The sequence below is a fragment of the Myxine glutinosa genome, chromosome 7, assembly GCF_964187855.1.
Source record: "Myxine glutinosa chromosome 7, kmMyxGlut1.1, whole genome shotgun sequence".
Classification (NCBI taxonomy): Eukaryota; Metazoa; Chordata; class Myxini; order Myxiniformes; family Myxinidae; genus Myxine; species Myxine glutinosa.
This window is the reverse complement of record NC_136267.1, coordinates 96762397-96775777: the sequence shown is the minus strand read 5'-3', so window position 1 is coordinate 96775777 and position 13381 is coordinate 96762397. Positions and strand designations below refer to the sequence as shown.

The 13381-nt window shown below is 41.9% G+C and overlaps 1 protein-coding gene across 1 annotated transcript in view; it reads right to left on the bottom strand.

The window, feature by feature from the left end:
* The window catches only part of LOC137417442 (sodium channel protein type 1 subunit alpha), a 269938-nt gene that overhangs the window by 28035 nt on the left and 228522 nt on the right, over positions 1-13381 (bottom strand). The window contains 1 exon segment of the mRNA XM_078782028.1: positions 6242-6364. Within this exon segment, the coding sequence (XP_078638154.1) occupies positions 6242-6364 (123 nt within the window).

The window sequence follows — 13381 nt, the reverse complement described above, 5'->3', positions numbered from 1 at the left end:
TCATATTTGCTCCCATCCCCAAATTCGTGTGTGGTATGGTAATGAGGATGATGCAATCACGCTGGCACACTGTCCAATTTCATGGACAACAATATGTCAAGTGAGGACATAAATTTATTGAAGCTAAGATAGGAGAGGCAAGCTGGGGAATATTGGGTTTTCATTTGAAACCCAGCTTAGCAAGAGTACTCCACTTCCTGTTGTGGGACCGCTTGATCTAATGCTGAGCTGAGTAATGAGTGAAGTGTACAATACCTTCAGAAAGTTTCTTCAGAAAGAATTGATATTTTTTTGTCACTGATCTACAAATAATACCCCATAATGACAATGTGGAATATTTTTTTCGAATCTTTTACAAAACAATTAAAAATTAAATAGAGAAATATCTAATTGACATAAGTATTCAACCCCCTGAGCCAATACTTCGTAGAAGCGCCTTTGGCAGTGACTACAGCTTTGAGTCTTCTTAGATATGCCGATATCAGCTGTGTACATCTGGATTTGGGGAGTTTCTCCCATTCTTCCTCGTAGATTTGCTCAAGCTCTGTCAAGTTGGATGGGGAGTGTCGGTGAACAGCAATCTTCAAGTCTTTCCACAGATTCTCAATGGGATTTATGTCTGGGCTTTGGCTGGGTGACTCAAGGACTTTCATGTTCTTGTTCTGAAGCCATTCCAGTGTTGCTTTCACTGTATGCTTAGGGTCATTGTCCTGTTGGAACGTAAATCTCCGTCGCAGTCTAAGGTCTTGCACTCTGAAGCAGGTTCTCCTCAAGGATTTGCCTGTATTTGGCACCATTCATTGTTCCCTCTATCCTCACAAGTCTCCCAGTCCCTGCCACTGAAAAGCATCGCCATACCATGATGCGGCCACAACCATGCTACACGGTAGGATGGTGTTAGATGGGTGATGAGCTGTGCTCAGTTTCCGTCAGATTTAGCGCTTTGCATTCAGGCCAAAGAGATCATATTTCGTCTCATTGGACCACAGAATATTTTGCCTCATGTTCTCAGACTCTTTCACGTTCCCTTTTGCAAACTCCGGGTGTGCTGTCATGTGCCTTTTCTCAGGAGTGGCTTCCGTCTGGCCACTCACCCATTAAGCCTAGATTGTGAAGTACTGCAAAGACTGTTGTCCTTCTGGCAGGTTCTCCCATCTTGGCCAAGCAACTCTGTAGTTCTTTCAGAGTGGTCATTGGGTTCTTGGTCAGCTCCCTGACAAAGGTCCTTCTTGCCCAGTTTCTCAGTTTGGTCAGATGGCCAGCTCAAGGAAAGGCTGTGTAGTTCCATATTATTTCCATTTCCTAATGATGGAGCTCACTGTGCTCTTGGGAACTTTCAACACTCTAGAAATTGTTTAATACCCTTCCCCAGATGTATGCCTCCTCACAATTCTATCTCGGAGTTCTATGGACAGTTCCTTGGACTTCATGGTAGAGTTTCTGCTCTGACATGCACTGTCAACTGTGGGACCTTATATAGAAAGGTGTGTTTCTTTGTAAATCATGTCCAATCAATTGAAATGGCCACAGGTAGACTCCAATCAAGTTGTAGAGACATCTCAAGGATGATCAAAGGAAAATGGATGCACCTGAGCTCAATTTGGAGTGTCCTAGCAAAGGGGTTGAATTCACTCAAGACATTTCAGCTTTTCCATTTTTATTATTTTGTAAAAACTTCAAAAAAGAAATTTCCACTTTGACATAATGGGGTATTATTTGTAGATCAGTGAAAAAAAAATCTCAATTTAAACCATTTTAAATTCAGGCTGTAACACCAAAATGTGAAAAAGTCAAGGGGTGTGAATACTTTCTGAAGGCACTGTATTGGCATTTAATATGCAATTTAATATTTAATATGCAGTCAAGGGGTGAAGACTTGGCATTTAATATGGAATATTTTTTTTGTGGGGGTGAACTTACTTTTCAAGTTGACTTAGAACCAAAAGTTCATTGGAATTAAGTTGAAATTATTCTCGATTTTGTTAATGTGACCTTTAAAAGAAACAAAAACCACATTTGACATTTCGAAGCAAATAAATTGATCCTTGAAAGTGATGTAAACTGATATTGAACTCAATTCACGGACAGTACTGTGTTAAACTTCTGTACGTTTTCCAGAAGTATTTCTTTATTTTGCACATTAGCCAAATTTTTTTTAAACAAAAACAAAAGTTAAATTACGACTGGGATTACGGACAGTAAAATTACAGTTCAGTACGTCGTGCAACCCCCAAGAGCATTCAGGAAAGCACATACACGTCGAGGCATGCTGTTCACGAGATTTGCCAAGGTTTGGACAGGAATCGCTTGCCATGCAGTGACAATAGCCTGCTGCAATTCACGCACAGAGGTAGGCTGCTGGTCCAAGTTGTCGATTTGACGCATTAATTCTGCCCACAAGTTCTCTATCAGATTCATATCTGGGGACATGGCAGGCCGCTCCATATGCTCTACACCACGGTCAGCAAGAAAGTGTTGGATCATGCGAGCACGATGAGGCCATGCATTGTCATCTTGGAAGACAAAGTTTCCTCGACAGGCTGCACGAGCAAATGGAAGCAATGTTTCTTCCAGAATGGCCCTGTACTTGAACTGGTTTAGGTTTCCATTCAGAACAACCAGGTCAGTTTTGCCCCCTGCATGAAAAGCATCCCAAACGGTCACCCCACCACCTCCAGCTTGGACTCTTGGCACTATACAATCTTCGTTGTAGGCTTCATGCACTTGTCTGCACACTCGGACATGGCCATCTTGACGATAGACCAGAAATCAAGACTCGTCACTGAAGATCACGTGATTCCAGTGTCCTGGCTGCCATTGACGGTGCTCTCTGGCCCACTGCAATCGGCGCTGGTGGTGTTGTCTTGTCAGGCGTGGCTTTCTCAGGGGACGCCTGGCATGATAGCCTGCTTGAACCAGTCGTTGGTTGACTAGCCTTCTGGATACAGGCACATTTGTCAGTTGCTGCCACTCAGCCCTAAGCCGAATAGCTGACTTGGTACGGCCATTGCAGACTAACCGGTGCAGCTGGCGATCATCCCTCCTTGTGGTTCTGCGGGGACGTCCTGGCCTCAATATTGGAGTAGGGACAGCCCTCTGAGCATTTCGTTTCGGGATCTTTGACACCTGACCTTGAGTGATGCCATACTGCCGAGCAATAGCACGCTGTTTCATGCCGGAATTTCGTAAAGCCACCACTCCATGACAAACAGCATTGTCGAGTTGACGGACCATCTCCAGAGGAAGCGGCAATAACTTTTGTAGACGTGCAGCAGTTGTTTTCCACTAATACAGAACGCAACAACCCTTATATACCCGATTGTGAAGCCAATCGTCAAATGTACCTGTCCGTACATTTTGTCACGCCACCTGTGATATAATCCTGTTATTGACTTCTTGCTGCGACAGACAATCAGTGACATGGTTCTTTTAACAAAGAAATCACCGAAGCGTAAAAGAAACTCACCAGATTGATATACTGAGTTCAGAAAGGAAACCCAAGTCAAGAAAAAAAAAAAATTCCATATTAAATGCCAAGTCTGTATATATATATATATATATATATATATATATATATATATATATATATATATATATATATATATATATATATACGTATATATATATAATATCATAACTAAGTGAAACAAGCAAGTGAGGCGCTTAGTCTGGGAATGGGAGGGGTGGCTTGAAGTTCTGAAGTGAGCAAGGTGAGAGGTTGAATGCAGATCATAGGGGATTGCAGGGTGGGGTGAAAATGCAGTTAACGATTGGCTTTGTCAAAGCCTGACAGAAAGAGGTAGGGATGAGGTTATGAGTAGGAAATTTAAAATATGTTAAAGTAATAAATGAAGTGAATTGATGTTGGCATCTTCAGAAACTCGTTGAGAAAGTGAAAGGCTGCAGTAATGGCTGAGTTGTGTGCTGAATACCACATGTACGAATGGGAAAGGGCTGATTATGATGGCCTGCACATTGAGTGTACAGGAGAAGAGTAAGGAAGAGTGTGTTGTATATTCTGATTTTTTAAAATCATACTTCACATGATGATGCTCTTGAAACTATTTACTGGTTTGAACTGAAAGGAAAATATGCCACCAGGTGATTGCCAATTTATCTAAAGGCTTAAGACTAAGTAAAGGTCAAAGGTAATAATCATGATTTGTAAATTATATCAAATCACACACCTTCTATTTCAATTCATTCTTTCTTTCTTTCTTTCATTAACAGTAACAAATATTTCTACCTTTTCATTAGGTCGGCTAGGGAAAGGTTTTGTCCCAAGTCTTTCACGAAGTGGTTGGCCAGGCCTAACATTCAACTAAGTGGGTTTTAGCAGGAATTTGCGATTTGTTTAGGGTGCTGGCAATGGCTCGCCTACTCTTGCCGAAGTACACCATGGGATCTTTAAGTCCACCAACTAATGCTGGCAGACACGGAACACCCATGTTGACGTCCATCTGGGGCACGGCACGCACATTGATGAATCACCCTGCTTGCAAAACACCATGATGTTTAGAGCTGGGCCAGAATTCGAACCAAGGTTAGACTTCTTAAAGGGGAGTACACTTCTCTCTTGATCTAGACTATCCTGTCAGCCCAATAAATTTACCTAAAATGCAAAATCAACAATCTACTCTTGTAAAGTGTATATACATGTACAGTGCCCTGATATCAAAAAATGAACACTCTTAAATGTGAACAAAATTTGTTTTAACAATCTATGATATGAACACAATGAAATTGACGACATGTACGAGTACACTCGTATCTGATAGTATGATTTCCCTTTGGCATCGTATGGTGATTGAAACCATGAAGGAATCAAATCGATGATATTGCGTATGACAGCCTGATCCAGATTTTCACAAATGTGGAGTAGATTTTGTTGCAGCTCTTGCCATATGTTCCGATACGTGTTCCGATACGTGTTCGATGGTGTTGGGAATCAGGACTTTGTGCTGTCCAGGGAAGAAACTGCAGCCCATTCCGTCTCTTCCAGGTGGAGGTGGTTCCCGAAGTCGAGCTTATGGCACCATATTCCTGCAGTAAATGCGCTCCATACTGTAAATTGAATTGCTGGGATAGAAGACACCCTCTTACCACTGCAGGAGCAAGATATTTCACATCATGGAATACATTGACCGCAGGAAGATGGTGTCACAAACTCCATGCCACGATGGCAAATGGCCAAGTTCTGAAAGCATGCCACCAGACACTAACACATGTAGTCCATTTAATCGTGTTTGTACCACAGATTGTTAAAATAAAGTTTGTTTATAATTAAGGGTGTTAATTTTATTCCATCATGGCACTGTAATATTACTGACTTAGAATTATTTGCAAAGTAGAGTTGGCAATAATTGCATTGTGTGGATCGGAAGGGCCGTGAGGCAGGTTTCTGGTTGTAACATCATGCATAGGCACCAAATGGATCGTCTTTTGGGAAGTACATCTCTCGTTTCCCTGGAATTCTGTTGTGATCCAGAGCAGCAATGATTGCTATCATTATGGCTTTTGCTTTTTGTATTTGCCTGCAATTTATGCAGAAGCAGAAACGAGGTCTGGGATTTTCATGTACACAGCCTCCCGCACAACTGCAGGTGCTTTTTTTTAGAGTGATGCAACTCGTACATACAACGTAATAGGTATAATATTGCGTAATCCATTACTATCGAAAACGTGATATGTTAGCTTTCACGTCAAATTTAAGTTTGAATTGGGGGAATCAATACACAGTGGTGTGACTCATTGGTTTGAAATCACTGAATCCTACGGATGATGATGACATCTAAAGCATTGCTTGGCAAGTTTATATGTGATATTTTTTGTTTTGTCAATGTGGTCACCAGAATGCAATTACCTTAGAAGCTGTAACAGTGTAACAATGCATACATGCATCTTAGAAAGGTCAAACATTTGAAGCTATTACAATTTAAAATAACCAATTGGGCTTGTTGCCTGTGAAATATGCCTGGCTGCTCTGCCACATGCTGTTGTCATGACTGAGTCACAAGGGATGCAATGAGGGTAATGAACATGTGAACAATCTGCCAAGGATATAGAGAGGACAGCCCTCAAGCCTTCCATGTGATAAGTCAGCAAAACAGTCAGCTTTAATGGAATGAAGTTAGAGGGGGTTATGCACAGGGAGTGAAAGAGAGGAATGGTGTTGTTTACAAAAGGGGGAACATGCTGTTGTTTGTTGCCATGCATAGTCACATGCAGATTACTCTCTTACCCTCATCCCTTCAAACCGCGACAATGCCCTCAGGGGTCTCAGTGCTCGAAGTGTTCTAAGAGACTTAATGGCGCCCAGTTCGGAGTAGCCCAAAGTATAAGCTGCAAGACTGACTAAAGACACCTAAAAGATAAAAGACATATTCCAGTCTGTTAGCAAATTACTGGCCCTCTGGCTAATAGGATGCATGCGCATCAGGGCAACAACACGCCGAGGGGTCTCTTGATCCACTCGAGCCTAAGAGACAAACCTGTGTGTTAGTTCCACAGCAAAAGAGGGGGATTATGTGGAGGCCAGAAGGTTGGGTTAGTTTGCTCCATACAGCTCCATACTCGAACCGCGGCCTGCACACTCACAGCCTTACCCTCATGCCTTCGAATCTTGACAAAGCCCGTAGAGGCCTCAGAGCTCTCAAAGTCCTGAGAGACTTAATTGCGCCAAGCTCGTCAAAACCGAGAATTGTAGCCAACAAGGAGATAATAGAGATCTGTCCAGCACGCATGCCATCGGTATGTTAATTGTTGTCATGATGTTGCTTTCATTTGTAAGAATGTTTTCAACAAGATCCAAACTATACTCATGTAATGGTTTGCTTGTGTGTGGCATATCACATGTTCTACAAATGAGCCACTCACAACAAACCAAGCCTCACTATAAAAGTATAAGGCAAATTTGGCAATAAAAATACATAAATTGATTTCTTACTTTGCATATATATATATATAAATAAATATATATATATATATATATATATATATATGTATTGCCTCTTTGAATGCCATTACACCATTCTACCCAGCTACCACAATATAAACTAGATGGTGTCCATGGAATACTTACCCTGCACAGTCAACTTGGTATGAGCCAACTCTTCTGTTTTTGAACGTTTCTTTTTTTTTGATCCAATATGGCTGCCAGATCATGTGAGCGATGACATCATAAATTTATATTCTCTAATATAATTGTTGCAGAGATCATGCTCAATAAATTTCAAACTGATCAGACTAAGCATTGTCCCTGTCGAATTATGACGTCATAATTATGGCACAAATGACGTCATCGTTAACAACACTTATTCCCCATATGGAGTTATTTATAATGAGCCACGTTTCAATTTTTTCCATAGAGCGGTTTTGGAGATAAAGACGTGCAACGTTTTTCTGTTTTTCCAAGATGGCGCCTGTAGCACATGACCTACGATGACATGATTATCATTAAAACATTCTAAAGGAGGAGGCACTCCTATGTTAAAAATTTCGGGTCCATCAGACCAACAGTTGCTGAAATTTTTAAAATAATGATCAGATGGATAAGTGTTGTATTTGTCGAATTATGACGTCATTACAAAGGCACCGATGACATCATCATTGACATATCTTATTCCCCATGGGGAGTAGTTGACAATGAGCCAGGTCTCAATTATTTCCATGGAGTGGTTTCAGAGATATAAAAAGGTGCGAAGTTTTTCCAAGATGGCGCCTGTACCACGTGACTTATGATGTCATAATAATCATTAAAATATTATACAGGAGGAGGCCCTCCTATGGTTAAAAATTTCATGTCAATCGGACCAAGGGTTGCCGAGAAAATGAATTTTTAAAATGCAGACACGTACGGCACACGGCACGGCACGGCACACGTACGCAACTGAATGCTTAAGCCCGCTTTTCGCTTCGTGATCGCAGGGTAATTAGTGTGTTCCAGTAGAGTTTTTGCATAGCTCATCTTGTGACACAAACGATGGCCACTTGTGCAGTCACGTATCTTGTCAGTGTGTGTGGTCTTGTGGTACACTGACGAGCCTATTTTGCAGTTTGGTTTCCTGACGGGCAAGAAATTTAAGAATACCAGTGAACCTTCCTTTTTAACCTTGCAAGTGAATTGGACCTCGGGCGACCTCAAGTTTAGGTGGGCGTGGGCGTGGAAGCTTTCCAATTGGTTGGCCTTAATGACCACAAATATTGCATCTCTGCCTCGTAGCCAAAACTTTGGCGTGTGCCCTTCAACTATGGTGGCGTCTCAAATAAAGGATTCTCCTTTTAATGCTCAGTGTGCCATTTTTTTTGATTAAATACGATTCCTGAGCTGCACATTTTTCAGCGTATTTGTATATACGAGGACAGTGCAGATAATGAAAATTTAAATAAATGGCGCATCTTTAACAATTGCGATCACCTCATTTGTATAACCTTTTGAAAGCCCCTCGTAAACCAGAGCATTCCCCAAACCAATAAATTCTGATACCAGCGAAAATGGTTGGATAAGCAAAGGTCTGTATACGGTGACTGAAGACAATGTGACCGAATAGAATCTTCCAACACGTTTCACTCGTTACAAATTCTTAAATCATTTTGAAATGTAACCAATGTAAATTTCCTAAAATGGCAAACAAATATATAAAACAGTCACATTTAGCAAACCTAAACACATCAAACAACTACAGCTACTACTACAACTACTGTACTAAGTAATGAACCCAATCACACGTTGTTGTAAGGTCGACTGGAGAGATGTCTTTCACCAAAGTTTTTAACGAGGCCTGAAGTCTTTCACTACTTTCCTCCACTCTTTCACAAACTGGCTGACTAGGCCTGGCCTTCTTTTAAAGGTGCAGGGAATAGTAATTTGTTCAGGGTGCCAGCAATAATTCACATACCCTTCACTAAAGTCACTCGGGGATCTTCAACGTCCACCAATGACCAGCGCTGGCAGGCGGGTCCTCCAGCTTAACGTCCTTCCGATGGACGACTCACATATTTATGCCTCGCTTTGCCTGTGAAATGCCAGGGTGACAATTTATAACAGGGCCAGGATTCAAACCAAGGCTAGACAGGTCGAAATTTGGCTAAAGGGCTCAACCAGTGTCAAAAAGTACAAAAATAATATGGTCCTCAAAAAGTACAAAAATAATGTTTGTATACAATCACAGAATATACAAAAAGGATGATTTGTAAAAGCTTCTGGCATGAATGGCAGAAATATAACGTCACAGCTGAAATCACTGGGATTTCTACATTTTTATCCACATTTCAATGAACCAACCAAACATGTTGATCGGATCTCTGCTATTCAAATCAAATCGATCAAAATATGAAATGATTTTTTAAAAGCGTGTCTGGCAGCCAATGGATAAATTACACATGCCAATGCAATCAGAGTAAGGTTGAACACAATAGGGTGAAATGGCCTTCTTTGGGTGTTTTTTGTGTTAATGTTATCTACGTTATCTACGTAACTCCACTGTTGGCAAGTGAGAGTCAGTCCAAGTGGCGTATGAGGCACTTCCTGGTTCTCTGCGAGTAAGAGTAATAGGATCACTGTGATATAATGGGTGGCTGCAGAATATTTGGTCTTAGGGGAAAAGGCCTACCCACACCCATTGTTTGTGCAAGTCTACCTCTATCTTGGCCTTCAACTCTGCTGTTGGTGTTTGCCCCCTCTCAAAACTGTTCTTCTTATCCTGTTGTGTCCTGACCCGTTCAATGTACTACTTCTAGTTCCTCCGTGAGCCTCAACTATGTATACAAAAAAGGCAGGCCCTATGCTGAGAACTTACATTTTCATACACAGAAGCAAAACACAAGGGATTTGCCTCACCAACGGTATTCACCAGATTTAAAAAAATTGAAATTTTTTATCAGCATTTGAGATCAACACAACAGCATCTACTACGTTGAGTTACTTTCGAAAAGAAGAATTTTGCGCTGGCATCAAACAGCTGGTGAATAGGTTGTCATTCACAATGAATGAAAGCTATCTCAGAATAATGTGACATCACTGAAAAAATTATAACTCTTGGGACATGACATAACAATCAATAAATCAGATTTACTCGTACAACAGTAAATAAAGTAATTATTTCAGCACACTCATATTGACAACACCATTGCTGTTCCACTTAACCATCAAACAGCTCTTTGGCAAAACCTCTCTTAGAATGGGCCCAGCAAGCATGTTAACAGGCGGAACAGCTACAAATAATTCCAGGTTATCGAAAAAGATGTAAACAAAAAGTTCAGCATAATGGACGCAGAGCTGGGCAACAGCTGAATTGTGTCTATAAATTGATAATGCCAAAAAACATGTACAGTATATATTAATAAGGTGTTTCCGACTTCAAAAATACAAACAAAGCAGTTTCGTTTATGAGAATGTGTGTGTGTCATTGGTTATTAATATCTCAATAAGTTAGGTTTTAGAAGGTGGAACTGAGTATTCCCAGGACTTGAAGTATCCAACACCGCTTCGGTGAAGGATTGCGATTCACGAGCTATGTTGTGAAGTTGTGAAGTGTGTGTGTGTGTGCATCGTTGGTTGGAATCTCCATATGTGTGGTTTCAAAAGGTGGCATGGAGTCCTTTCAGGTCTTGAAGTATCCACCTCCATTTCAGTAAGGAATCATGATTCATGGACCAAATTTGTGAAGTTTTCTTGTTCTCAGAGTTTTGGTCCAAGGGCTCTTTTGAGGATCGTCACCAAGCACCAGACAGCTTCCAACTGCAGTTCGTTTGTAGTAATATTCCCAAGGATGGCCTTTAAGATCTGTGTTGCTTCAATAATCACTGGTACAATTATGGTGCACTTTTACTTCCAGGGTTTTTTCATTTCATTTTTGAGATCTTGGTATTTGGTTATTTTCTTGATTTCTACGTGTTGAGGTCAAAATCGCTGGTTACTGACACCTCAACGAGCAATGCCTTCTTTTCTTTTTTGTACGTCAGTACTCTACCCAGTTGCAATGCTTTTTTTCTATGCCATGCTTGATGGGACCATTAGGTCACACTTAAGCATTACTTCCTTGTGACTGTCTTCAGTGATTGATTTTGTTTCACGTTTCAGTGAGTTTTCTGGAACGGGAATATTGAGACTTTTGCAAATGTGCCAGTGGATTACTCCACATACCTTGTTGTGCCTTTGGGTGTACAACTGCTCTGACATGAGTTTTTTTACATCGTGGTAGGAAGTAGCTCGTACTTTCTGTTTCTACCTTGCCGAACATACACTTGGCCGATTAATTCAGTCCTCCATTTTCTTAAAGCCATTGGTATAGTGTCCTTTGTCTTGGGCATTTATAATGATTCGTTCTCCATCCTAGTTGAGCTGACTTCTTCCTAGCCACTCCGAGCCTTCTTTGTCTATTCCCAATCTGTCCAACTCTTTTTTTATACCTTCCTGCTGATTTGTCATTTCCCAGTTGTGGGTGTATATCTCTTGTACTCCGTCACTCCCTATTCCATCTCCACATGCTGCACGATGTCATCGCCAGGCACGAAGGCCTTCATAGTGGCCATTGTGGCATAATATTGTTACGTTTGTGGGGGTAAGTGATGACATACCATAGTGGAGATAGGACTGTGTAGTGTTAGCATGGATCACGTGCGAGTAGGAAGCCCATCTCGATGTATGCAAGTAGAAAAAATGTGAGCTTAAGGTTGTTTATGTGTTCTCCACAGGGGGGTGCAGACATGCTAATTAGGTAGGGTCTAAGGGTAGTTCTCCCAGTATGTGATTGCCTCCAGTGATTTCCCCGATGTTCTTACAATTGTAACAAGCCGGCCATAAAAACCCACATCTTTACAATTATAATAACAACAATAGAGAGCGCTCCCTTAAACCACAACTACCGGCATAAATGCCAACAGAAACCCGGACATTCCCAATTGGGCTGAACCCCACCCCAGGGCTGAACCCCAGAATTACGATCGACAAATAAACCCCGCCTCAAAGGAATCATAGTTGGCAACTAAGCCCCGCCCAGTAGTGACGGAGAATCGGTGGGCGGTCAAGGCGGCCATGAGGCCCCACCCCGAGGTGCATGATTGGTCAGGGTGACGTCATCGAGAGACTTTGAGAACGGAGGAAGAAGAATCATTCTCACTCTCTCTCTGGTGCTGGCTTCGTGGCAGGCGATCGCGTTTCTCATGTGCGCTTGTGGGGAGAACTGTTCGGGGCCCAGAGAACCTTGCAGTGGTGGAGCCAGGGATGTTGTTGACTCAGTGCTCTTTGGGGGAGCTGGGGACCATGATGTTCTGGCTGGCCTGGGATTGAGCGGGAGACGTTTGGCTACCTGTTGCACAGCTCGGTGTGTTGGCGCGATTGACTGGCCCCATTGTTTGGGTGCTTCAGCACGCGGTCCTCTCATCGACCGACCACACCAAATTGCTTGTCGAGACCAGAGCTGAGTGCCGGCAATAAGGGGGGATTTTCTTTTATTTTATTTAATCATTCCCCTGTCTGTTTTCGTGTCTGAGTGGAGACATCTCACATTAGGAAATATTCTGTTCATTTTTTACTAACAGTTCAATTTTTTACCTCACCGTTCATTTTTATTCTTTGCTTTATTTCATTAAATTCCATTGTGTTGCATTTTCAATTGTGTGTCGTGTTTCTCCATTCTGTGGGTTTCGGGAATAAACCTGTGTGGCTCCGTGCAGGTAAGGTGCTCCGTTGCCTTTTGTCCCACGCGCGCCGAAAAGTACCGCCAATTTTCAGCTTGACCACCTCTGAGTAAGACCGATTGGCTATCCGTCCAAGACTGGTCTCATCGGCCGCGGACTTGACAATATAATAAAATTACACCGAATGGCATAACATAACCATAATAAAATTTATAAAATATGCACAAATAAAAATTCACTGTTTGGAAAAGTATTCAGCCCCTTAGGTCAGTACATGGTGGAAGCACCTTTTTCAGCAATGACTGGAACGAGTCTTTTTGGGTCAGTCTCCACCAGCTTTGCACAGTGAGATGGTGAAATATTTGTCCATTCTACATGTGAAAATTGCTCTAGTTCTGCCAAGTTTAATGGGCATCGTTGATGGACTGCAATCTTCACGTCTCGCCAGAAATGTTCCATTGGGGTCAAGTCAGGACTTTGATTGGTCCACTCAATATCATTTATTTTCTTCTTATTCAGCCACTCCAGTGTGGCTTTAGCTTTGTGCTTCAGATCACTGTCCTGCTGAAATGTGAATCGCCTATCCAGTTTTGGAATCATGGCTGATTTAACCAGATTTTCATCAAGGATTCTCCTGCACTTTACACCGTCCATTGTCCCTTCTATCTGACAGGCTTGACAGCTCCTGCTGATGAAAAGCAGCCCCATAACATGATGCTGCCACCATCATGCTTGGCTGTAG